Source organism: Paroedura picta, chromosome 12, assembly GCF_049243985.1.
Source record: "Paroedura picta isolate Pp20150507F chromosome 12, Ppicta_v3.0, whole genome shotgun sequence".
In the NCBI taxonomy this organism is placed as follows: Eukaryota; Metazoa; Chordata; class Lepidosauria; order Squamata; family Gekkonidae; genus Paroedura; species Paroedura picta.
The window spans coordinates 29,347,622-29,374,148 of record NC_135380.1 but is presented as its reverse complement, the minus strand read 5'-3'; the positions used below and the strand labels follow the sequence as shown (position 1 = coordinate 29,374,148).

Genomic DNA, 26,527 nt, shown 5'->3' with positions numbered 1-26,527 from the left:
GCTTTGTTTGTGGAGGTAGACTGAGCCACCCGTAATTAATCTCATTCTTATACAATGAGGGATGAGTTCATCTGTCAACGATGCGCCAGTCATGCCAAGGTTTTCTGAGGTCAGCACTTTCATTAAGGTGCAGGAAATAACCTTCTAAAGTATTGCACGTGTACTTTGGGAAACCAAAATGGCATTTTGAGAAGGGCTAATTATTATTATGGATAGGTGCCATTGGGACACTGCAGTGCGCAAAACTGCCCTGCAGCTGGGTTTACGAACAGGCTGTTTTTCTAGACGCTGAAAGATGTTTTCTTAAGACCACAGTTTGCGGTGTGTGCTTAATACCAACCCATCCCTTTGCTTTCAAGGTTGTTTATGTGGTTCGGCTTGCTCCTGGCTCATTTACAGCTTTACACGTAGCAGAAAGGAGTGAGACACCCTGTCTTTCCATAAAGGACAGTGGCTTAGTGGTAGAGCATCTACTTGGCATGCAGAAGGACCTGGGTGCATCCCCAGCATCTCCATTTCAAAGAATCTATCAGTAGGTGATGTGAAAGACCCCTGCATAAAACCCTGGGGAGTTGCTGCCAGTCTGAGCAGACAGTACTGAATGTGATGGGCCAAGGGTCTGATTCAGTATAAAACAGTTTCATGTGTTTTCAGTGCAAGGAGAATCTTTGCTCTAAACGAGGGTCAAACCTCTGGAGGACCAAGCACTGTACAATCCAAATTGAGGTCTGCAGCCCAAGTTCCAGTGGGTTATTTCAAATCAGTGATGTATCACAGTACGCAAATGGTGATTTGAGACAACCACTTGTGATGTTACCTGTGATGTCTGCATGCAGGTGGACCAACCAACTGGGATTGGCTGGTTGGCACCTTACTGGGATTTCCAGTGAGGGTTTATAACTGGCAGATTAACCAGAATTTGTCCCACTTGTGGTTTGTTGTGACATCTGAATTCAAAATGACACATTGTTGAGCAGCAGTACACCACTCACACCTGCCCAGATATAGAAGGGTCCATCCTGGATTGGGGGCAAGAAGGAGACAGCTTGGGGTTGCGTGCAAACACCAACCAGAGTTCATTGTGCACAGAGGAGGACTTTGTGAATCTGGGTCCCTGGGCAAAAATCCAGGTCAGAACCCCAAAATCAACCCCTCTGGCTGGGACCAGGCATGGCGTAGTTCTCACCCTACGTGAGGTGAGCAGGAGCCACTGCAAGCCAGTTACCCAAGCCCTAGATGGGGCCAGTGCAAATGGTGGCAAGAGCCTGGTCTTCTTTTCCACTGTCCTTTGTGTGGGAAGGGACACGGGGCAGTTGCTGATGTTGTCCTTTGGAGAAGACTGCTCTGACAGATGTCTGAACCAAGGGCACAGGTTCTTCCTCTCCTCTATGGCTTGTGGCCAGAAACCCCCTGATCCCTCCTACATTGCTTTCTGCTGCCTCCGCTTCTTCCTACATACTCCTGGACAGCTTCCTCTTCCCCCTCCTTTGCTAAGTTCTCCTCCTGCTTCTGACTCTAGCCTTTCCCCTGCCAGCCCAACCCTCTCTAAAGTTGAACAGCTTGGCCCAAGGCAGCACCTGGCTTTCCTGACGGTTTTCTTCCTTAGTGCCTGGCTGCATGCAGTCATTTCCCCAGTTGCTTCAGGCTGGTGTATTTAGGTGGCCCCAACAAGTCCTGCAAAGTTTCCAAGAGGCTTTCGCTTGCTGCCTCCTCCATCAGTAGATTCAGGGCATATTTGCAGTTGGTGGTTTCTGATGCTCCTCCGGGTTCGCAAAGGGCCCTGCTGCTGTTGGAGGTTCTGTAGTTCCCCTTTCTGCCCAGCTGCTCTGGGGGCACCAGTGAGTCATGGTCTGATGCCAGGCTGGTTCTAGCCTGCACCACCTCGCCCCTCCCTAGCTTCCTTGCCAGAGAGGATGGCTCCTGGCATAAATCCCAGATCCATATCCCTGGGCAGCAGCGGCTGCAGACAAGGCCCAGCTGTTCTCTTTGGGGGGGCTGGAGAATGCAAATGGTCCTCCTGGGCCTCATCCACATTGCCCCGTCATTAGCAGCCAGATCTCCAGCAAGGGGCTCCGTAAGCAAACAGGGCCGAGCCAGGCAGGCGGAGACACCGGCGGCCTCCTCCACCCCCTCCCGTCCCTCCAGACATCCTCCTGCACCTTTCACAGCAATCCTCAGATTAAACCTTCATTTGTCCACTTATTGGATCCAGATCGCAGCTGATTCAGGGGGCTTAGTCACCCACATGGCGTTTGCCATACGCCAGTCCGCGGCATGTCATTAACTTAAAACCCTTCCAATCTCTCCATAATGACACGGATGGCCTCCGCAACCGGGGAAGTTAACAGCCTGTAAAGACGGGCTTAGCCATGCCAGCCGTTGGGATATGAAAGAGGATCCCATTTGGGAGTCCCGTCAGGCAGAAGGGCATGATTAGCACTCCGCAGAAGCCACGCCGGGCAGAAAGGGATAAGTGCCAGGCGCGAGACGCTCCCAGGCCGCCAAGGCAACCTGCTGCCAACTTCCCTCCGCCGTTCCGACGAGGGCAGAAGCATTAAGATGAGCTGCTGCTAGATTCACTCCACTCGCTTTGGAGCAGCGCAGCTAACGTTTAATTTTGGGGCTGGATGTTTTTACAAGTGAGGCTGCAAATGCCTTTTTGAGTCTTGAGTGTGTTGCTTGGGAACGTCTCGGAGACGGCGGACTAGTCGCGCGTCCGTCCGTGGGCTCCTGTCTGCTGCCGCCCTTTGCTGTTACCGGCGTATTGTTGGATCTCAGGCTCTGCTTCCCACCCACTCTGAGAGAAATGCAGGTTGACTTCTGGCCCGCTTGGCGTCTCATCATGATGTGCAATTATGTGCTGGTGGGGTGGTTGGTTTGGGTCCGTGGTGGGCATCACGTGTGCAATACTGTTGGCAGGAATTGGGCCGTGGATGCCGAACTGTCGTTCTTTCTCCCCCCCCCCTCTGTTTTCAAATTGGCTCCCGTTATGATGGATCTTATTTAATTTTATTGCCCTGTTTATAGCAGCAGAGGAAGCAGTGCCCACCTCCTCCTGCGCACACACCCGTTCGTGATAATAAAGCTGGAGTGGCCTGCGGCTAAAAGCAATGCAAAATACTGATGGATGGCAAAGTGTCTTCTTTCCAAGGGCTTTGCACAGAACTTGGAGCAGCTTGTCAGGAGCTCCTTTGATGAGATTTATTGATTTGATAGGAGGTATCGCTGCAGACGCTGTGGCCCACTCGGTTTCAGAGGCGGATGACAATCTCAACTGCCCTCAATAAAAAGCAGCATGAATATATCACATTGTGATATATAAATGGTGTGTCCTGCACATGTTGGATGATGCACTTTCAATGTGCTTTTGCAACTGGATTTTTCTGTGTGGAACAGGCAAATCTACTTCTCAAGCGCATCAAAAGGGCATTAACCAACATGTGCAGAATAGGCCCAGATCACAAAGGAGAGAGGGGAGAATGGACCAGCTAACCAGCCAAATAAAAACCAGCCGGGTCTGTAAACTGCTGCCCAAAAGTGGCCCTTCTGATGAGTGTGGTGGCAAATACCCCCATGGAAAACGCCCCATCCCTGGTGACCACTCTGTCCTAACCTTCCTTAGCCTGTAGCTGACCTTTGTATATCAAGGTGAAGGTCATCAAGGTCAGCACTGCCTTCTCCTGTTGGAAGCTCCTCTCCACCAGGGTCTCAGACAGGGGCCTTTCACATCACCTACTACCTGACCCTTTCTGCTGGGGCTCGAACCATGAGACTTTAAAGGCCTTAGCTAAGTTCCATTCCGTTAACATCACTTAAGTTGTTTTATTTAGATTATTGTTGTTGCTGTATTTGTTTATGTTATATATGAATTCGTTCCATGTTGCATGTAAACCGCCCTGAGCCATATGGAAGGGCAGTATAGAAATCAAATGAAATAAATAAATCAATAAATATATAAAGCAGATCCTCTGCTACTGAACCACAGCCCTCTTGATAGTGCTGGCATGCACAGCAACATTTTGGCACTGTGCAAGATTTTTGTTTGTGTAGGGACAAAAGGCTTTCTAAGTGCAGCAAGGAACTGGCACACTGGCAATCCCGAAAGGCAGTGAGGCTGCCCCCGCTGGATTGTGCTCAGGAATGAGCAACCCTGGAGGAGTGCATAATCCATTCGTATGGCATAGCAGTGATTCCTAATGGGCATAGCCAGCATTGAGGGCAAACGGAATGTTCACTCCAGAGCCTGTTCCCAGAATGTGCTTCAATGTATTTGTTTATGTACTATATATTTCCTTGTTGCTCAGTGTTTTGTGTGGGTTCCTCGCAGGTGGATCAGTACAGTTTCCCTGGAGGTAAATGTTTATTAAAAACCGTGGAGGTATAGAAAGCAGACTAGGCAGACCCTGGAACTGAGTATCACTCAACACAGGTGTCACTTTACAGTGCTTTCCCCTTGCTGTTGGGGCTTGTTTGTGCATGCATATGGATGTGGAAAAGAGGCAGTTTAAATATGGTTTGAATGCCTTTCTAAAACTAGGTACGGCATTTATACCCCTCTTTTCTCCCCAGTAAGGACACAAAGTGTCTTTCAGAGATCTCAATTTCTCTCATTTTATTCTCACAACAACCCTGGGAGGTTGGTTAGGCTGAGACTGTGTGGCTGGTCCTGGGCTTTTCAGCAAGTTTCCATAGCCGATAACCTGAATCTGCTGGATTTAGCCTGATACCAGCTTGGTGTAGTGTTTAGGAGTGCAGATTCTAATCTGGCGAGTTGTGTTCGATTCTGCACTCCCCCACATGCAGCCAGCTGGGTGACCTTAGGCTCGCCACGGCACTGATAAAGCTGTTCTGCCCAAGCAGTGATATCAGGGCTCTCTCAGCCTCACCCACCTCACAGGGTGTCTGTTGTGGGGAGAGGAAAGGGAAGGCGACTGTAAGCCACTTTCAGACTTCTTATGGTAGAGAAAAGTGGCATATAAGAACCAACTCTTCTTCAGTAATATCAGGGCTCCCTCAGCTTCACCTCCCTTACAGGGTGTCTGTTGTGGGGAGATGAAAGGGAAGGCGATTGGAAGCCACTTTGAGGCTCCTTCAGTTAGAGAAAGGCAGCATATAAGAACCAACTCCTCTTCTACTACTGATCCAATCAGTACACACTGCTGGCTCTTTTATTGATGGGGCAAGAGGAATTCAGGGGGCTGCTGGCTCACCATTTAAACCTGAGACCCTCTGCAGACAGGGCAGGTGCCCTGTCATGGAGTCATGACCCACTGGCATTAGCTTGGGTGTTCCGATTTTATACATTCTAGTGAAAAGGTCCTTGCCAATGTTTTACTCCTGTGCACATAATCTCCACTGCAGCCTACAGTTGGGATGCATTTTGACTGGTTTCCCCTGCTGAATAACGTTTGGGGCTTTTGGTGTCCCTTTCCCCTTTTCGCTTTGTGAGGGTTGATACACACGCAGCCCTCAAAAGATAAAACCACCACAAGATTCATAGAACCTTGAAGGAAACTCTTCAGCTGAGACTCTTCAGCTCTCTCTGGTGAGTGGGATAATCTTGGGATTTTTTTGCATATGTGAACCAGCCTTTTCAATCTTTGTCTCGCCTACATATGGATAGCAGTCTCCAAAATACATGTGCAGCAAATTAGAAGAAGAACTGGAGTTTTAAAACCGTGGTTTTCACTGTCTGAAGGAATCCCAAAGCAGCTTCCATACACCTTTCCTTTCCTCTCCCCACAACAGGCACTCCCATGAGGTTGGTGGGGCTGAGAGAGCTCTCAGAGAACTGCTCTGGGAGAACAGTCCTAAAAGAACTGTGACTAGCCCAAGGTCACCCAGCTGGCTGCATGTGGAAGAGTGAGGAATCAAACCCAGTTCTCCAGATTAGAGGCTGCTGCTCTTAACCACTACACCACGCTACAACTGGTGCATGTTTTAAGTGGCTGTTTTTCTGCGCTGTGTAGACAAGGATGGCATCCCCAAAATGCAGGGCAGAGAAGGACCACAGTTCAGGGGTAAACCACCTTGCATCCCTGATATCCTCAGTTTGAAGATCTCTCTCTGTTTTATCTGTGTGTGTGTTTGTGTACCTGAGCTCTGGGAAATCTGATGCCAAGCAAAATTGTGCTAGACAAGCCTATGGTCTGTCTCACTGTCCCTGTGGCAGAGCATATGGGTTTAGTCCTTGGCATCTTCGGTTGAAATATCTCAGGTGCCAGAAAAGACTTTCCTCTGCCAGGACCCTGGAGAGCCGCTGCTGGACAGAGCAGGCAGTACTGTGACAGATGGGCTGAGATGGCCAAGAAGGCAGCTCCCTTCCTTGACTGCAGCTTCCGCTTGTTTCCAAAATCCAGACTTCGGTGGATCACTGGAAGACATACATGCCTTAGTTTGGGGCTGCTTGAACATGCTGTGTTGACGACCTTACTAGGAAGGGACTCTTCACTCTTGTTTTGAAGAGTCTTGAAAAGTTAGAGAAATGCAGAGAATAAATTCTGTTGAGATGTTGTTGTTCTTTAATATTTGGCACTGTATACTGGGTGTGCCCTCAAGAGGCCATCATTTCACTCTTCTGCTACACAATTAAAAACTTGAATCTTCGTCATTAGAAACCAGTGCTTGGGAGAGTGGCTGCTTTGAAATCTAAGCAGACCCTTGGGAATTGGTAACGTCACGGAGTCTTCCAGAATATGGCGTATTTATTTCATTTTTAATTAACACCATTGCAATATTTATTTGTTTGCAAAGCAGCTGTGGCAGAGTGAGCGGAGGAGGGGGGGTGAAGACAAAGGCTCAAGTGGGAAGGAAATCTCCTGTAGGCCCATTTGGACCTGGCCTAGAGACCCTACCCCCTTCTGTAGCCATGAGTACCCCTACCGTCTTCAGCCATGTTTCTCCTCTGAAGCAGCTGTCTAATAAGAGTACCTCTGAGCATGTGCAGACAGCTGTTGCCTGATCAGTGAGCTACTGTAGCCTGTCCTGTGCACATGGAAAGAAAGAGCAGGGCTTTCTTTGGGAGCACATGGCTGGCTCATCCCCTGCACCTCTCAGTTCTGTTGTTGAATTATTCATAGACGGCCTGAAAAGAATGTTGTCAAAGAAGTGCATGTAGGTTTCCCAGGCACAGGAGTGACTGATGGTAGGCACAGGTGGATGCTTAAGGGTCATTAGGCTAGGCTTGAAACCCTGGCAGGACGATTCATCCCATTCTGGCTTCTTGAGGACCAAAAGCTAGTATGGAGTAAGTGAGTGAGGTGGCATTTTCATAATGATTTGAACTAACCAGCTGGTTCTTTAGCTGCTGCAAGTTTCTAGTCCACGTTGTAATGTCAAGAAGGGACTTTGTGGCAGTGATAGTGCAAAACGAGTGGCCACGATGCACGAGTGCCACAGAGAGACACGGGAGACTTTGGGAGACTTCAAAGTGCTTTGAATGTCGACAGGAGAGGGATGCTGGAAGGAGATGGGGTGTTGGCCTCTGTTTGGAGAGGAGGAGAAGGGCTTGTGCCCGCAGCCAGCAGCCGTATTGCTGGAGAGAAGATTTCAAAAAGGCAAAAGGAGGGAGCATCGAAGGGGGAGGGGTGGCCCATTGGCTGACGAAAGAGCCTTCTGCGCTTGGCCCGTTTTGCGCGGTGCATTGTTTCAGTCCCCTCAAAGTATAGGTTGCCGCTTGCGTCTCCCTATGTGCCAATTTGTGCTGCCCTCCCCTCCAAGGCTCTGCCCCACATGCTGTTCTTTTCCCCCTGTGTTACATCAGCAGCCATTGTTCTCCGCGGTGACATTCCCAGCTGTGGGTCGTCGCAATGTCATAATATTGGTGATCAGGCACGCCCGCCAGTGAAATATTGTACTTGACTGATATTCGCGAGTGTTTAGCTAAGCGCCGTGATTAGTAATGCCTTCTGAGTGTATCTCCGTCTCTCTCGCTCTTTCCCCGTCTCCTCTTGCATACTGATCGCTTTGGAAATGGAAGGGTTCTCTCTCAAGATTCCTGCAGGCTTCTAAGCGGGTCTGCTGCTTCTTCCATGGGCCCACCATTGTTTTGCACACACAGCTCACATAAAATTTAACTATGGGCCATGATCCAAGGAGCTACTTTCGGCTAGAGGTTGTTATTGAATGTCTCATTCCTGCCATTTTTGGCTCGAAAGCCCCTATTTTGGTTCTTCCCCTCCCTTGTGGAAACTATTTATTTTTTGCATCATTTCCTATTTCCCTTGAAACAAACTTTTCTCATTTTTCAATGCATTTTTTGTGTGAATAAATTATTGGGGCTCACAATATGTGCGTCATGCACGGAACCACTGCGTGAACTTTGGCAGGGGCCACATCCAACATGCAGACATCATCCCAACAAACCTATAATCAAATGCTGCAGCAGCTGGCTTTATTTTATACCCCGCTTTTCACTACTCGAAGGAGACTCAAAGTGGCTTACAATTGCCTATCCTTCCTATCCCTGTCACAGACACCCTGTGAGGTAGGTGGGGCTGAGGGAACTCTGAGAGAACTGTGACTGGCCCAAGGTCACCCAATAAGCTACATATGGAGGAGGAGGGGGAATCAAACTCAGTTCTCCAGATTAGAGGTCTCCGCTCTTAATCAATAACTACACTAACTCAAAAGCAGAAAACAAAGGATTAACTGAAATATTAATGAACATAAAGTGAGAACAACATAAAGTGAGAACAACTTGCCTAGCTATCCTAGAAATTTGCCCGTGGTCTTGTTCTCAGTTATCTCCCCCCCCCCCCAAATACATTATTAGTTGGTATGGTGTTAAGAGCAGTGGCCTCTAATCTGGAGCACCGGGTTCGATTTCCCACTCCTCCTCCACATGCAGCCAGCTGGGTGACCTTGGGCCAGTCACAGTTCTCTCAGAGCCCTCTCAGCCCCACGTACTTCACAGGGTGTCTGTTGCGGGGAGAGGAAGGAAAGGTAAGCCGCTTCAATACTTCTTTAGGTACTGAAAAGCAGGTGATAAAAACCAACTCTTCTTCTCTACCCTGTCTTATTTTTTTTAAGCATGGAACTCAGAGTGGTTCATATAGCTCGGAGGACTCCTATCCAGGCAGTGACCAGACCTTGACTATCTTAGCTTCAGCCTGGGTGATATAAAAAAGAGTGTCAGAGTCGGAACTGGGAGAGCAGGTTTAAATTCAGTGGTTAGAGTTCCTTCATGATATCCTACGGAGGCTTGCTGGGGGACTTTGGGTGAGTCACACTCATGGAGCCCAGCCTACCTCGCAGGGTCAAGGTGAGAGTAAAACGTGGGCAAAGACAACGAGGCAAGCTGGTTTGGGTCCCCACTGCGGAGAAAGATGCGATCTAAATAAAGTTCCTGCACTGGATGCCTTAGTGACCACCTGGGTCCAGCTGAATAAAGGACCATTTTGCCACAGAAACTAAGGAACAGAAGGGAGAATTTCACTCCCAAATACAGTGAATTTGTTTTGAATCTCCCTTGCTTTGTTGCAGCAACAGCCACTTGGTTACAGTGCCATTTGCCCCCCCCTCCTGCCGCAATTACATGGCATTGCTCTTTCAAGAACCTATACCTAAACTTGCCTCTCCTATCAGTGACATAACCTTCTGTGACATCACAGCAGTTTAGCCCACATCTGCTTGTGCGGTTGCACAGCTGTTGGAGCTGGGCCCAGAAAGGGCTGTCAGGTCACAGGAATGTAAGCAGAACCTGCTCTGGAAGGAGACATTCTGAAGCAACTTGCTAAGCCTGCTCATAACTAGAAATGGGGTGGATCTGAATTGGATCAAGATTTGCTCCCTGCATTCAGGAAGGCCGGTCCTGTTCATCTTTTAAGCTCCGGTTTCAAGTCTGTGGAAAGCCTGGAGGCCCCAAGGAACTCCCAGTGGGAGCTTGATAAGGCCTATCAGACTCCTTTCAACCTGCACCTCTTCTGACTGGGAGAGGACCAGCTCTGCTGAGCCTCTGGCCCGGAGAAGTTCTGAAGGACTCCGAGGAGTTTCCATGTAAAGCGGGAAGGATCTAGAGCACGGGAAGTTCTCTGGGCCACTTTGCTCCTTCTGATGGGGACAGAAACCTTGCCAATTTAAGACTCATTCACTTTTTAAAAATTAAATTTAAGATTTTTTTTTTACATGTACTGGGCATTCTGCTCATCAATTTTTCAGATTGATGCTATGCAGGGGAGTTCCACCAATTGTTTCTCTGGTCTCCTTACTTGTGGAGGACGTTAAGCTCTTTCAGGTTGCTGGCTTCAAGCAGGACTCTGGTGGGTTGAGACATTGCTCCTTATTCCTTTGCCAAGGGTACCTTGCCTGCAGCATTTATGCATTGTGGCTGTCATCTCTGCATTCACACACACACACACACACACACACACATCTCTGCATTCAGATACACACATTCTCTCTCTCTCTCTCTCTCTCTCTCTCTCTCTCTCTCTGTCTCTCTCTCTCTCTTTCCTGCTTGCTCTGCTTTTTCATCTCCTTTTCTCCTTTGTTCTATTCTCAGAGTCCCCACCCGAGAGGCCTGGGCAGAAGCGTGGGATGCCCAGCGGGGGCCCAGAAAAGAGCCCCAGCATGGAGCCAGCTGCCCCAGCCCCATTCCGCGTCACGGTGAGTATCTCTTTCAGCAAGTGGTGGATGCCCTTAGTGGGTGGAACCTTATTTTAGAACAGGGGTAGTCAAACTGCGGCCCTCCAGGTGTCCATGGACTACAATTCCCTTGAGCCCCTGCCAGCAAATGCTGGCAGGGGCTCATGGGAATTGTAGTCCATGGACACCTGGAGGGCCGCAGTTTGACTACCCCTGTTTTAGAACCTGCCAAGAGACATGATCAACCAAGATCAAGCAAGGATTCAAGCAAAGGACCGGGTCCTAAATGCATACAATATGCACAGCACACATGTAAATCCTGCACAAACTGGGGGCGGGGGGGTGGGGGAAGGAATACGACATGCATGCACAATACAAACAGATCTAGAGTGAAAAGCAGAAAAATCAAACATTGCTGACTGAAATATTATTTATTAATTAATGAACATAAAATGAAAACGGCACGGGGAACATGCGAGAATGGCAGCATGCCTCTGGGAATCCAAATGCCAATGGTACTTGAGTGGCAGCAGATTCTGGCACGGTCCCTCGTTTTGTTGAGTCAGTGGGCACTTTTGGCATTTTGAGAATAGGGAGTAGGTCCTGTTACAAAATAGCTGCCATGGTGAGCTGGAGCCAATTGCAAAATATTAGAAGGCTGCAACTCAAGCATCTTCCTACCATGTAGGCTGATGTTTCTGAACAGGTGCTTCCTACTGACTCAAAGATGATACCTTGTGTGTTTTCCTGTTGAAGTACCTTCTGCTCCATCAAGGTGGGGGAAAATCAGGATTCGCTCCATGATTTGTAGAAGAAGCAATGGGCATCAAGAAAGACATTGGTGGCTACTAGAATTATGAGGTATCCACTTCCTGTGGGTGATCCCCCACCAATGTATTTATATTCCCACCGCTGCTGATATTCATGGTGAGCAAAAAAGTTCGGGGAGACACAATCTGACCAGGAAGCAACGTAACTCTTGAGTTACAGTTGGTTTGGGGAGTCTAAGAGCGTCATCCAGAAGTGACATCACTTCCTGGTTAGACACAACCCTTTCCCAGGCTTCACCCCAGAAATCTCCTGGGGGTGGTACGTAGACTACAGCCATTGGCTCGGTTAGCCTGCTACCTTCAGGCAACATCACTGGATAAGGGAAGTAGGGAGAGATGAAATATGAGGAGGGGTCCTGTCAGGCAGCTGTGGAAACTGAATGTGAGGGCCAGCAGTTATTCCTGAGGTCACTGCTTGCTGAGGGGAGAGGGGAATGCTGCTGAAGGACGTGGCAGTTGTTTTTCTCCAAAGGATGAAGTGACTTGTGGTGATGTTGTGAGAGGAAGAGGATGGGTAGAATTGGTCAAGACCCCATGGAAGAGTGGTGGGCAAATCCTGAGAACATCGAGGCTCTGGGATGGGGATTGCAAAGTGGGGATCTGCCTGTGCAGAAAAGTCGCATTCCTGCTCAGGACCCCAGAGCCTGAACTGCTTGTCCTACCACAAATGGTCTAACCAACCAGGCCTTTTAGTGTTCATGAGTCCTGTGCAGCTTTCTGTGGGCTTAGCCTTTCCTCACTGCCCCAGGGCCTGCTGAGGGAGGAGGAAGCCACTTGGAGACTCCAGCTTCTGTGAGCCATTCTCCTGAGCTTTCTTGCTTTATTTTAAGCATTCCTATCCTGCTTCTCTACCTAAAAAAAAAAGTTTCCGAGGCAGCTAATTCAAAAATAGAACAATTCTGACAAGAACTGTCAGTCATGTCCCCTACAAGTCAGAACCTAGCATCTAATCAATGAATGAAACATATGCCAGGAGAGCAAGACTATTTGAAGTTATGAAGGAGGAACCAGATTTTACAGATGTCAGAGGTGTAAGGTCCGCGTTATCCTATTCAACCAAAATCCAACATCTTCCTGGTGCCTTATCTCCAGTGGTACCAAGGTGAGTAGCTGAGAGTAGGAGGGCCTTCCACAGCTGAGGTTGCCATCACAAGCAGGAGATGTGCACACAAGACAGGGTGTCCAAAGAAGACCAAGCCCTGTGTCTGATGGAGGTGTTGATTCAGGTATAGGATGGTGGTAATGTTCTAAGGGTGGCTTGGGTGTCAAGGAGGTTGATTCCCTTTGGTTTCCTCTGAATTCCAAGGAGGCCAAAGTGCAAGGATGTTATTGGTAGGAAGGCCTTCTGCTCTGGCTCTCAAAGATCTTTGGGAGTTTTTAGCTTGGCAATCACATGGGGATGCATTCTACCAAGCACAGGGCAAAGTACTGAAGTGGGAAGGTGAACAGTAGATATACTGGAACCCACAACTAAATCTGCGGGATACTATGTTGCCATCCAGCAGTGGGCTGCTGAGGAGATGATCCTCTGTCATTGCATCAGTAGAGCCTGTAGTGTCAAGTGTAAACATTCCCAGGAGTGAACTAAGCCAAATATTCTTGCCTGTGGCCAGCCAGTCATTTTTGGAAATCCTGCAAGGTGAGCTACGAGGGTAATATCCTGTTGATTCCCAGCATTCAAAGAGAAACTGCCTCCGTTCATGGAGATTCCATTGAGGCTTCTTGAATGAATGGCAGCCCCTGGTAGACCTCCCATGAATTCATCTTATTGTGTAAAAGCCACACCTTTTTATTGCAGATTATATCAATGACCCCTGTGTGAAGGAGTATCTGGGTCTCTCCAGCATTGGACTGTAGGTCAGTTTATTTCAGTGCGGTCTGTTTCTGCTTCCAAAAGTTTGTAGTAAAGGTACATTGATATTGGGATTGAGCCTGGGGCTTTCTGCATGCACAGTGTGTGTTCCCTCTCGGAGCACATGAAACTGTGTTCTCCGAGGCAGATCACTGGTCGGCCTACCTCAGTATGGCTGAGTCTGACTGGCTGTGGCTCTTTTCCTAGATTTGCTTGCAACTAGGATCATGTCTGAATTTTGAAGCATCCTTGTTCTGCTGAAATGTTGAAGGTTCAAGCGGGTTCTCTTAATCCATGTGCCAAACTTGCAACATGACAATACAGTTTGCTGAACTGATGCCAATACTGATTCCCATCATTCAGTTTGGGGGTTAAAAGTAGCTCCCCCCTCCCCTTTTGGACACAATGCTGCATATGGCATCCAGCCATTTATTAGTTTTATCGATGAAATTTACATCAGATTGGTTAATGGATGTTTGGTCCAGCGGCTTCTTGTTCAAACTGTCTATTGATTCAGTGCCAGGTCTAAGAAGAGGGGGAAGGTTTCTGAACTGGGAGTGAAAGCTATGTGAAAGAGACGCAGGAATTCCCTTGCCCTGTCTTTGCCCGTGCTGGGTACTGCATGCCAAGTGACCATGTTGGCCCTTCCCCCTGGTGTGTGGCAGTCCTTTTGCCAATTCTGCCTTCTCCCCCATGGCTGACCTTGATGCCCTCCAGGGCCAGCTCTGCCTTCCCTCCCTATTTGCACAGAAGGGCAGATCTGGGAGCTCTGAGGATTTTATAACAGCTCAGAATGGAAAGAAAAGATTTTCGCTGATAGCAACGCAAGACGGCTGAAGCGTTTAGATGAAGGCCTTGAGCAGCCTCTTAAACAGGCTCCAATATTCCAGCCTCTTTCCGAATTTGTCAAGATACATATTTGTCACTGGCGTGCGGAGAAAAATCTCAGAATGTTCGTGGTGATCTTTTACTGCTCTTGCCTTCTTGATGTGTTCGGAACATTGAGCTGCAGAGGGAGGGTGGGGAGCTGTGCAGGGAAGGCCGGAGCCCCGAGCCCCCCTTGGCGGTGAAGGTCATCATGCAGCCCTGGCCAAGTCGCCTGCCTCTTGGCCTAGCCTAGCCTACCCCAGAGGACTGAGGAGAGGGCAAAATGGAATGGATTGCATGCATGGAGCTCCTTGGAGGAAGGAAGAGGTAGGATTGCACTTTGCAGTATCTAGGTATTTGTTTTCCTCTTCTCCACTTTACAACAGTTTGCAAGGGAGCGTAGGCCTGAGAATGTTAACACCATGTTAAGACTGGCCCAGGTCACCCATGCAGAGCGTGGAACCAAACCTGGCCCTAATCCAACACTCTGGTCATGCTTGTGACTTGATTAAACAGTAATAAATAATAATCAAGCAAAGAAGGAGCAGTATTCAGATTCCTAGAAGGAAAAACCAGGGAAGGCAGAGCTAATGTGGTGTGGTTAGACTGTCAGAATAGGATGGGGGGGGCAGTCTGACTCCCCACTCTGGCCTGGAAGCTTGATGCATGACTTCAAACCACACAGTCTCAAGTGAACCTACCTCACAGGGTTGTTGTAAGGAAAAAATGGAGGCAAGGAGATTATGCGAGTCACTTTGGGTGCCTGGTGGAAAGAAAATATCTTCTCATCCCAGCTAGAAGAACAGCCTTTCCAGAGAAACACAAATTGGCAACCGTACAGGGAGTCAAGGGAAGCTGAGAAGCCAGCAGACCCAGGAGGCAAAAGAACTGGGCATCTGAGAAACCAGCAGGCCTTTCATCATGATTCCAGGGTTCTGAAGCATCCGTGGGCAGAAAAAGCCGAAGGACCACGCCAAAGCTGGTAATCCTTCACATGTTCTGAAACATGGTGGGAAGAGCGGCAAAGCTCTTTGTTAACGCTTATATAATGTTATTCTTGCTCTCCCAAAAACTGTTTGAATAAAGGCATCCAGTGAAATTGATATATTTTAATTAAACCCTCAAAGAAAACCAGAACAGCAGCAAAACAATGCAACAGCTCTAGGAGAAAAGAGACAGAAACGTAGTCGCCAAGCTCTTAACGAAGGGCCATGCCAATCACATTCTGGGATGAGAAGAACCAACTTGGCAGTTTGGCTATGCAGAAAAGGAGGGAGCTCCTTTTCTCAGGAGCTAATCCAGCTGAGATCGTATCATCTCCCTTCCGTGTTCTGCCTGTGTCACTTCAACGTTCTTCAAGGGTCTCTGACTATCCCCCCAGAAAGTGAATTTTAATACTCTGTACCTCCCAGTGGATCAGTGGGGTTTCCTGACTTGGAAAGCTCATGAGTCTGTCCATCACATCTATCCCGCACACCCTAAACCAGGACAGGGACACCACTTTAAAGGGTGGAGCCAATGGACGGATGAAAAGGCCCACACTTAGGGAGAAGGTGGTGGAAGGCATTCATGCTGCAGCTCTCCCAGATGAACGGCTTCTGGGGTTCTGTTCCCAATTAACCATCCCTTGGGTTGCAGGGGGGTGGGGGTGGGGGAGATTTCAAGATCTGAAGAAAACTTTGGAACTGGCTCCCTTCTGTCCCTCTTCCAATCCAGGCTCTCTTCCGCAGCGCCGTATTTTTGCAGGCTTCCACTTGAAGAAACCATCTGAAAAGAAATCGCCCAGAGGGAGATTTTGATGAGAGGAGTCAGTTTTTTGCTTTGGAGAGGGATAGTTTGCGACTTTACGTCCAGCTATTATTTCCATGCAGTCCCAGGAGAGATGCCTCCCTTCAGAGGAATGGTTTATTTTTTTGTTTTAAAGCTCAGGCTGAACAGCGGCCCAGATTCCAGTAAAAATTAGCCAGGGGACAATTGTATTCTGTAGCATCGCCCCTCATTAACCAGAGAAGAAGTATAAGGAACTGCACCGCTGCACCCCCTGGGACCAGCTGTTGTTACCACTGTTTATTCGTAAATAGGGTTATTATTAGTTTTGGGTAGCAAAGCAACCGGGAAGCTCTGGTACGAGGATCTGGAGCCTTAGTGAAAAAGCCAGCTTCTTCCTAGGGACACCACAGACCTTACCTGTGTCTGTCGTGCTTGCCAGCTGTCGACACTCGTGGCTCACCCTTTCTGTCTATTTGCCTGCCTTCCATCCATCCTGAACAGTTTTACATCTGTGCAGAAGGTATCATGACAGAGTCTTACATCTTACTGGCTTACTCAAAGCCAGTGTGGTGTAGTGGTTAAAGATCGAGGGACTCTAATCTGGAGAACCCAGTTTGATTCCTCACTGTTCCACATGCAGCCAGTTGGGTGACCTTGGGCCAGGCCTCTTAGAGCTGTTCTCGCAGATCAGTCGAGTGCTGTCAGCCCCGCCTACCTCACAGGGTGGCTGTTGTAGGGAGAGGAAGGGGAAAGTAGTTGTAAGCTGCTTTGGGACTCCTTCGGGTAGTGAAAGGCAGGGTATAGAACAACAGCTGTTATCTTCTTCTTCTTCTTAGGCTTGGAGGGGTTTTTGCATACGTGTTGTAGCAGAGATGATTCCATCTGGGGACATGGATGGCCAGGCCATGTAACTAAAGGGCATGAAGGGAGAACTGTGCTTCCCTCTTTTAAGGCTGTGTGAATCAAGACCTGTGCAATGTACTGTGGATAACTAAAGTGAGCATGAAATGGTGAGGCCAATCCATTGTAAAGATCTCGGATCCTTTTTAAAAGCCATCTAAGCCTGTATCCTGTGGTGGTCAGTTTCATAAGGTAACTAAATCATGCAAATGTATGAACCTACCGCAAGAGTTGCCAGGCTGCAACCTGCAAGCTCTGGGAACGTTCAGGAGGCAGGGACAGCTGGTGTGCAAAAGGAGAGGTGGGTATTTTTAATGCCCCACTTTTCACTACCTGAAGGAGTCCCAAAGTAGCTTAGAATTGCCTTTCCTTCCACTCCTTTCAACAGGCACCCTGTGAGGTAGATGGGGCTGAGTGAGCTCTAAGAGAACTGCTCTTCAAGAGAACTGTGACTAGCTCAAGGTTGCCCAGCTGGCTGCACATAGAGAAGTGAGGAAACCCAGATTAGAGTCACCGCTCATTAACCACTACATCATACTAGTTCTGGAAGTGTTATCATGACATCAGGGGGACGGTCTAAGGTTTAAAAAACCCTCTACGGTTAAACCATAATGCTCTTGGCAAATCCTAGTGTGTCCTCCCCCCCCCCCCAGGTCATCATGACCTGACTTAGTGTTTTCACTGGAAATGACATCAGTGTGGTGGCACAATGCCCACACGCATCCCTCTTCCCCACCTCTTTCCACAGGCTCCGGCAGGCAACGAGCAGGAAACCTTGCGACCCCACCTGTCGTCCCTATACAGGATCTTGCAGGCCTTGACTGCAGGCTGGGAGCTTTGGGAAAACCCAAATCAGGAGATTCCTGTCCACCTTAGTCCCTGGAACAGAGGGAGCTGCTTTGAACAGAGTCAGTAGGCTGATCTGTATCTCAGTCTTGGCAGTGATGCTCCAGGTCAGATCTCAGGCGATAAAGAGTCTTTCCCCACCAAAAGAGATCCTTTAATGGGAGGTCTTGAGGGTTAGAACATAAGAAACCTACTGGATCAGACCAGTGGTCCACAGTTTTGCTTAAAAATGGGGCCAGCCTGTTGTCTTGGAAGCCCAGTAAGACAGAAAGTCCAAGGCTTCTCATGTTGCCTTCAAGTGCCAAATGGTATTCCATGGCTTTCTGACAGTTCCCTTTAGTCTCTGTGACTAGTCGCCATCCGTGGCCCTCTCCTTCGTGAATCTATTAAGTCCCCTCTTGCAGCCATCCGTGCTTGTGGCTATCACTACACCCACTGACGAGGAATCCCGCAATTTAATTATCGTTGAGATAAAAAAGCATTTCCTTTTGCCTGTCAGGAATCTGTATCCTGTTAAACCAGGACTTTCCGAATGCAGAGTAGATGGTCCACGATAGCTTCAGAGTTCCCATAGTAAGCCTCTTCCATGCCGTCTGCCTGAGAGGCCTCCTGGCCACGGCTGCAAGGACAGGTTTCTCTGCCTCCTTCCACCTGAGTGTCAGTCATACTGAGCAGAACTCCCAGGATGGAAAACGTGGTTTAGCTGCCCTTCCTGAACCAAATCCTTCCACTGATGAACCCGGATCCATATGGTTGGCAAAAAGATCTTTCTAAAGCCGCCATACGATAAACTAGACCAGGGGTAGTCAAACTGTGGCCCTCCAGATGTCCATGGACTACAATTCCCAGGAGCTCCCTGCCAGCATTTGCTGGCAGGGGGGTCCTGGGAATTGTAGTCCATGGACATCTGGAGGGCCGCAGTTTGACTACCCCTGAACTAGACGAATTTGCCATTTAGTTTCAAATCAGTTCTCCTGCCGCCACCCCTCAATGTGTTCAAAAGTAAATTATATTTTAATGGCACAATTTCCTTTTGGAGAATTCTGCCTTGCGTGGCTTCTGGGGAGAGCCGAGACAGAATGAACTGGCGCTCCCCGCAGCAGGAACACCCGGTCTTTAATTGAAACCTAATTGTTTACTAAACCGCTCGAACCAGAAGGGAAAATTACTGTAATTTTGGTCTGTGACTGCTTCCCTTTAAAAAAAAAACAACACACACACACCCCAAAAAAACCTGAGGATTGAATTTTAAGAAGAATAAGAACATTATCCTTGATGATACATAAACAGAAAGCGATTATCATTAAACTGTCAACGGCAACGGGATTCAGATAACGACTCTTGGTGCTGGTGAGAAATTATATGTAAATGATTTTGGAGGATTTATCAGGGGCTTCAGCCATGGGTAGGTGAAGTGGGAAGTATTGAAGATGGATCGTGGGAGGACGGGGGCGAGGGCAGGAAAGCGACAACGGTCAAGGTCACCTCCACCGCGGCATGCAGATCTGCAGGCAGAATCCAGCCCCATAGATAAGGTTGTTTCTTCTAGCCGAGTGCAAAAGGGAATGCAAGTTGTTTTATGCTAACATAAAGGTGAAGAGGAGAGGAATGATCAGCCAGTCTGATCCCCACTCACTGCCAACACCCCAAGCCTGCATAGTGACAGCATTTTGAGGAAGACTCCAGAGATACTGAGAGCAGGGCCTCGTTCTGAATGCACTGACATTCAGGTGAGCTGGCTGCATCATGCTCGTGCCAGTGCTCCTCGGAGTGAGTAACACCTGAGTCCTCTTCTGGTCTGTGCCAGAGCAGCTGCCTGCTTTGCTCCACTCGGGTTCCAGCACTGCCTCAAGCAGAGGAGTTAACCTAAGCTTTGCCAAGTGCAACACTCTTTTTTCCCTGTAGGAAAGTATGGAAACTGTTCCCTTATGCAAGAGGAAATAGAAGGATGCATTCAGGAGAGAAATCAAAGTGGCTGCATTTGCACCTCTATCTCCATGACTCCATCCTGGTGCCCTCACCTGGATAGGCCAAGCAAGACCAATCCTGTCAGATCTTGGAAGCTAAGCAGGGCCGACCCTGGCTGGTATTTGGGTGGAGTTCTTCCAAGGAACGCTAGGGGTCATGACACAAAGGCAGGAAATGGCGAACCACCTCTGAACGGCCCTTGCCTGGCTGCCAGACAATCCTAGAAGCTTCTGGCAACACTACACGCGCCACATGATAAATGAATAATACTCCACCTTGGTTTCTGTTTCTTGGTTACATGTTAATATGACCAAGTTCATCACAATCTCGATTGGCTATCAATCCACTCTATTTAGTTCTCAGCATGGCCCCATCTGTGGATACTTAAATCCAAAGATTGGAGACATGGGCAGGCCAAGGTAGATCTTTCCACAAGTTTGGTGGTGGGGTAGCTATGTCAATAGTAAAGTGAATGGTGAAGGAAATAAGGCTGCCGCAGGGTCAGACCCTCATGGCATTTTGAAATGACTAAAATGGCGGTGGTGCCCTCATGGCCACGACAAGCATGCAGTCACATCCAATGTGGCCTTGGTTTCTGTCAGTAATAGGCAATACTATGGAGGCCATTGTAGGGAAGCAATGCAAGGGGAAATGAAGTGACCACCCCCCACAAGTCCTTGCAGGTCCCCCACTCATACAGATCTATTTGTGTCCCATGGACCATCTAAGTTGCATCTAGGTAACTGCTTCCAACTAAGTCCAGATGTCCATGGACTACAATTCCCATGAATCCCTGCCAGCACCGGATTGCATGGGGCTCATGGGAATTGTAGCCCATGGACATCTGGAGAGCCACTGTTTGGCCACCCCTGTCTAGGGCCATATACCAGTGATGGCCACTTGCTTCGACGGCTTAACATGGTGAGGAGCTGTGGTTCATTGACAGAGCATCTGCTTTGCATGCAGAAAAACCCTGGTTCAATCCTTGGCATCTCCTTTCAAAAAATCAAGTCGTATGAGATGCTAAAGACCCTGGGGAGCCACTGCCAGTCAGGACAAGCAATACCAATTTTGATAGACTGTTGGCCTGATTCATCGGAAGTTGCTTCAGGAATATGAAAGGATGGTTAAGTAAATTCGTGGAGGATGGTTACTTTTCCTGGGCCCTGTCTGGCACCTCCGTGTTCGGTGTACCTCAAAGTACAAGCACGTGGATTCATTTTCACTGTGATCATTGTTATCAAGTCGATCCTGAGTTGCCGGCAGCCCAGATGTGCCATTAGATGGCTGTTTATGAGGAACGCGGAGCTGACGAGACTGAAGTGCTGGCACGCATCGTAGAATCCACGGTGGCTTTATTGAGCGTATCAAGTCGGAGACATGATGACAGGCTGCAGTGCCGAAGACTGTGACCTGTTTTGTTAAAAGGCTAGCACATGGCAGAACTGTGGATAATTTCCCCCCTTTTCAGGGGATTCTCACCAGGGTTTCTGGCTGTCCAAATGATTCCTTTGTGGCAAGGGACAACGGCAGAGAAAGAGCGACATTTTACGGGCAGGGGCTGCTTGAGTTGCAGGCAGAAAACCTTCTAGGAAGTCTGTGATTCTCTTCCTCCTCTTTTTTCTGCTCTATTTCTCATCTCGGCTACCTACTGTGTTAGAAACCCAAGGCAACAAACATATAACAGCATCTTCTGTTTATAAGGATAGAGGGGCAATTGGGACATGTATGAGGGATGCAAATTAAGGACATCTGTTATGCATCTTTGGAATGTGCCACCTAGCCTCCTCCTAAGGCTTGCCTCCGCTAAGGGTAGGACAAAGGTGCAAAAAGTGCTAAATGCTGGTGTGTTCAGTGTAGCCATTTCAGCTCTTTGAAATGTCTGCTGTCTTGCTGAAAATGTTTGCTAACAAGGTTTGGCTCAGCAGTACTCTGAATTCCTCGGCTGTTTCACCAAGGGAGGAATTCCCATAACTGCTTCACCCTTTATTTATTTAGGCCAATTGCATCCCACTGTTCCTCCAAGGAACTCAGGGAAGTAGATGGGGCTGTTCACTATTTTATTGTAATGACAACCCTGCAAGGCAGGGCTTCCCAACCACAGTCCCATGAAGGCCCCTCAAGGGTACTGCAGTGTGGGGGTTTTCAAAATGGCGGCTGGGGAAAGCCATTCCACCCCGTGCCTGCCATTTCCAGCTCCAAGAAAAGAGGCAAGAAAAAGGGATTAAAATGTTTTCTTTAATAAAATCTACCATTCTTTTGGCATATTTACCCACCCCACTCGCAAAGTAGCCAATGATGAGCCTGAAGGAGGTAGGAAGGGGAGGGGCCCGGCCATTTAAACCTTTGCCACCCAAGGCTCCTCTTACTTCCAGGTTCGTGGCAGGGAGGCATAGCCAGCTCATGTGACTTCTTGGTACCTAGAAGTCAGAAAAATATTTCAGCTGTACCTCCATGGTCAAAATACTGAAAAAGACTGTGTTAAGTATGGCTGAGAGAGAGCAGCTGGCCCACAGTTGCCCTATGAGCTTCCAGACAGAGGCAGGATCCTGATTCTGTCTCCCCCCAGATCCTTCATGTATGCAGGCTGGATATTGGAAGGTTTGTGGCCTCAAGAGAGGAGAGCTTGGGATCCCAACTGATGGTTTAGGGGGAGGGATATGTGCGCTCAGAAGATGCACTCCCCCACCCCACACACCCACATACACACTCATGCAGACACTCTTCATGTTACCAAGCCTGAAATTATTGAATTATCTTTCATTTCCCAAAGCCCATGGGGAAAGGCAGTTCAAAAGCGAGGCTGTACGGGGGAGCTAATAGGGAATATTAATCCTCATTTTATTCTTTTTGATCAGTGTGTGTGGAAACATAATTGTGGTAATAATACTTGACACTACTTCAGCACCTTTCATCACAGGTTGGCGGGGTGATTTGCAAATTGGTGCGAATTTAAAGTGACAACTCGCCACACACTTGTTTAAATACTGCCCATTTGAGGAAGAGAATTGCCCCCTTTTTGGTGTGTTTTTTAATAGTGTCCTTGTTGAGTATTTTCAGCCTTGACATAGCTGAATTTGTGTGTTTCTTTCCTGCCACTGGTAGGTCCCTCACAATTAAAAATCACAGGAAACCTTTGTCACCAGGAAATATGAACTGGCTTGACAATTCGGACTCCTGGTTTGAGATATGCAAGAGATGCAAAATGAAAGTGGGAATTTTCGAGTCAAGAACTTGTGAACTTTAGTAGATCCCCTTTCTAAAACTTGTGCTTTTGAGGCTTCCTGATTGTGGTTTGCCCAAATAATCAGGCTTGCTGAGGTTCTCCTGCCTCATCTCCAAGCCTGGTTTTTTTCCCCATAGCCCCAGACTGGGTCTCCATGTTTCATTATGATGGCATCCATGTGCTTGTCTCTTACATGCACAAAAAATGAATACAGGTGTCACATGCTTCTTTGCCATGCTGCATGCTACATCATGTTTAACAGTGTCATAACCAGAGCCTTCCATTGTCCAGCCCAGTGCTTAAGGAACCTGAGAGGAACCAGCACAGGAGAGGTGACATGCTGAAGGGGCCCGACCACTCAGCTATTACTTGTATACCCTGGAAAGTTATGACTTGGCCACAGCATATCCCTGAAAATACACTTTCTCAGGCTGCCCCTCCCTGTTACCTCCTTGGTTCCAGCTTGGTGGTAGTGGTTAAGGATGGCAGCTTCTGAGCCGAAGAACTGTTAGACTATTCCCTGCTCCTCCACATGCAGCCAGCTGGGTGACCTTGGGCCAGTCACAGTTCTCTCGGAGCTCTCTTAGACCCACTAGGAGCTGCTTTGAGACTCCTTGGGGTAGTAAAAAGAGGGGTACAAAAACCCAGCTCTTCTTCTTCACCATCCCACCTGCCTGCCTTCTCCTACCACTCTGTCCAGCCTCTTATCTTCCCCCAACCTCACTCAGTGGGCCAGCTGCTTGAAGAGATGGCTCCCCTTCCCCACCTCTTTGAAGCACTGTTGGTGGCTACGTCTCCTCTCCCTCCCAGATCACCCAGCAGGAGGGCATCGATGGCTCTCTTCCCATCCCCTTCCCCTGCCCACCTCCAGTGTTGCCAGCTCTCCATCAGGCAGCAGCTGGTAGAAGCTGGGTTGTCTGCACGTACACAAGTAGCACACCTGTGGGTGTTTGGGAAGGGGGGAATTCAACTCTCTCTCCATTTTTTATTTACTGTTGCCATTTTTCTCCAAACTTGAGGGTCGCCCCAAGTTTGTAGAAGATTGTGTCCCTTCTGAACCTGGCCCCATTGCCTGATTCTGTTGATGCGCTTGTGGGCCGGGTTCACACGCAGAAATGTTGATGGACACATGGTTTTATGGTGTAGTCACTTGAATATTTGAATCCAGTTGTATTTTACTATCTGCTGACTCTTTACTGCCATAAAACTACAGTACAAACATTCCATAAGGGAATAATAGAACACTCACTGAGGGAAGGGCAGGATCCATGTTGAGTCCAAGTGGGAAAGGTGGACAATAGATGTTGTTAATAAATAAATTTGAATGTTCAAACTTACTTTGGTTTGACATAATCTCTTTGGCAAGATCACATGCAAAGCTCCTTTGGACATTCTGTTCATGGGAAGATGCATTGGTGCCGTTCCACACCTCAGCCCGGGTAATAGACACCCCCCATGGGCAGAGAGGTGGTAGTATTTTCAAGCATTAAAAAAAATGAGTCAACTATATTGCAATAATAAGATAATGTTATTTATTTGTAAGTTTTCTAGCCCCCCCCCCAAATGGTCTCAAACTGGAACTTACAAGTTCATAGATAAAAACCCTAAATGTAATACAATAAAAACATATAAAACCTAAAAAATTATCTGTTTGAAAGTTTTTGTTGGCAGGAACTCATGAGAATTGTAGTCCATGGACATCTGGAGGACCGCAGTTTGAGTACCCCTGAATTCTGTGCAGTCTGTAGCTGCACTCTGCCCAGACAGGGGAGGTGCACTTCCTCATCTGGTCCTTTCCTTCCCAGCCGCAGGACCTCCGTCTTCAGAGGTTTGAGCTTCAGGTGGCTTTGTGGGAGCCAATTCATCAAGGGGGGGGGGGTACTCAGCCATCCGCTCATGAGCAGATAGACCTGGGTGTCATCTGCATATTGGTGACAACCCAGCCCCTACCTCTGGACAAGGTGGCCTAGAGGATGCATAAAGAGGTTAAGTAGGATCGGGGAGAGAACTGACTAGCTCTGATGAGCCAAGGCACACAGCAGATGGAATTTCAGTTTCTGGCCCAGGCCGGGGACTAGGCAGGGAGCCCGTAAAGATGGTAAGGGTGCAGCCCTTGGCCTCAACCAAATGTCTGGTGGGAGAGTGACATTTTGCAGGCTCTTTGGAACTTAGGGAGTTCAGTAAGGACTCAGGTCTCCACTGGCAGCTTGTTCCACCAGGCTTGAGCTAGGGCTGACAAGGACCCAGCTCTGGTGGAGGCCAAGTGCACCGCACTGGGGCTGGGACCACCAGTAAGTTGGAGTTTGCAGAGTGAAGTGCTCCTCAAGGGGTGCACACAGAGAGGCGGTCTCTCAGGTGCAATCTTTTCTAGCTGTGTCTGGGTTCCCAGCCTTAAGTCCCTGGCAATTTCCGTTGCAGAGTTCCCCACGGAGATCTGAAACAGAGCATGGCCTGACCTCATAGGACCAGAGAGGCTGTAGACTGCATAAATAAGGATATCTCTGACTGACAAGTCTGGGAACGCATAAATCATCACTTGGAGGCTGTGAGAAGGAAGCCAGGACTCGCACCCAGACCCCACAAGGGTTGCCTTCCTGATTAGTCGCTATCGCATAAACTCCCGCAAGGACTCTGCTTCCCAGTCCCGGAGCCATTGAGTGCTGCCAATAGCCTTTCTGCAGAGCAAGCCCGAGGACAGCCCAGGCAGGGGCATTTGTCCTCCCGGCCGTCCGAGCCTCCCCCTTTGCTGTGTCGCGTTGCACATTGAGGTGACATTGATTCCTGTCTACTATTTCCAACTTCGGTTGCCATAGCAACAGGATCCACTTTCTCCTCCACGCCGTGCCTTTTCTCCAGTTAGGCGCGCTCTGAAGAGATGAACTGTTTGGGGAGGAGAGGAGGTGATGCGGGGGGGGGGGAGGGGGGCTGGCTCAGCTCTCTCCTAGCGACTGCTGTTGATAATGGCGGTTGCGATTGCCCGGATAATTTGACAAAACGATGGTGTGAAGGGGCCGTAATAGCGCTCTCTCTCTCTCTTTTGGAGAAGTAGTTTGTAGGGCTGGCAGCTCTGGCCCAAAGCCAGGGAGCTGATCCTGCTCCATCTACCCCCTGAGGGTGGCCACAGCGCCTGCTGCCTTGTTGGGCTGCAGTGGCCCTCTAAGATCTGCTCCCCACTTTATTTTGCTGGCTTGGGTTAAGGTGGACAAATATTAGCCAAGAGGTATCTAAACCAGGGCCAATCTGGGGGTGGCTGCCACACAATGGGGTGGGACTTACTAGCTTAGATGGGTTTAAAAGACAGCTAGCCAAACTGATGGAGGTCTGTCATTGACTTTTAGCAGTGATGTCTTAAGGAAACCTTTGCTTGTTTTAGTGTATTTTCATCCTGCCGGTCCTCCAAGGAATTCTGTTTTTTTAATCATCACAACAACCCTGTGAGGTACGTCAAGTCGAGAGAGAATGGTTGGTCCAAGGTCAGGGTCACTCGTTACATCTCATGGCAAGCAGGGTTTTCTTAGCTCAAAGGCAGTCTACCACATGTCCATCCGTTTGCAAGAAAGAGTCAACACGTGTTCACTGTACAAACGGAACTTGGTACCAGCACCCGCATGAATGTGGGGCTTCAGTCACATAGTCAGCCGCACATGCATTGAGTGTAACTTGCTAATTCCCCACATCTAAGAA

At 48.6% G+C, this 26,527-nt stretch overlaps 1 protein-coding gene across 8 annotated transcripts in view; it reads left to right on the top strand.

Moving 5' to 3' along the window:
• Positions 1-26,527, top strand: part of DAB2IP (DAB2 interacting protein) — a 256,241-nt gene that overhangs the window by 67,511 nt on the left and 162,203 nt on the right. For all 8 annotated transcript variants that reach the window (XM_077306778.1, XM_077306776.1, XM_077306777.1 and 5 more), the window contains exon 2: positions 10,502-10,605. In XM_077306778.1, coding sequence (XP_077162893.1) covers positions 10,502-10,605 — 104 coding nt within the window. The remainder of the gene's footprint in view (positions 1-10,501; positions 10,606-26,527) is intronic.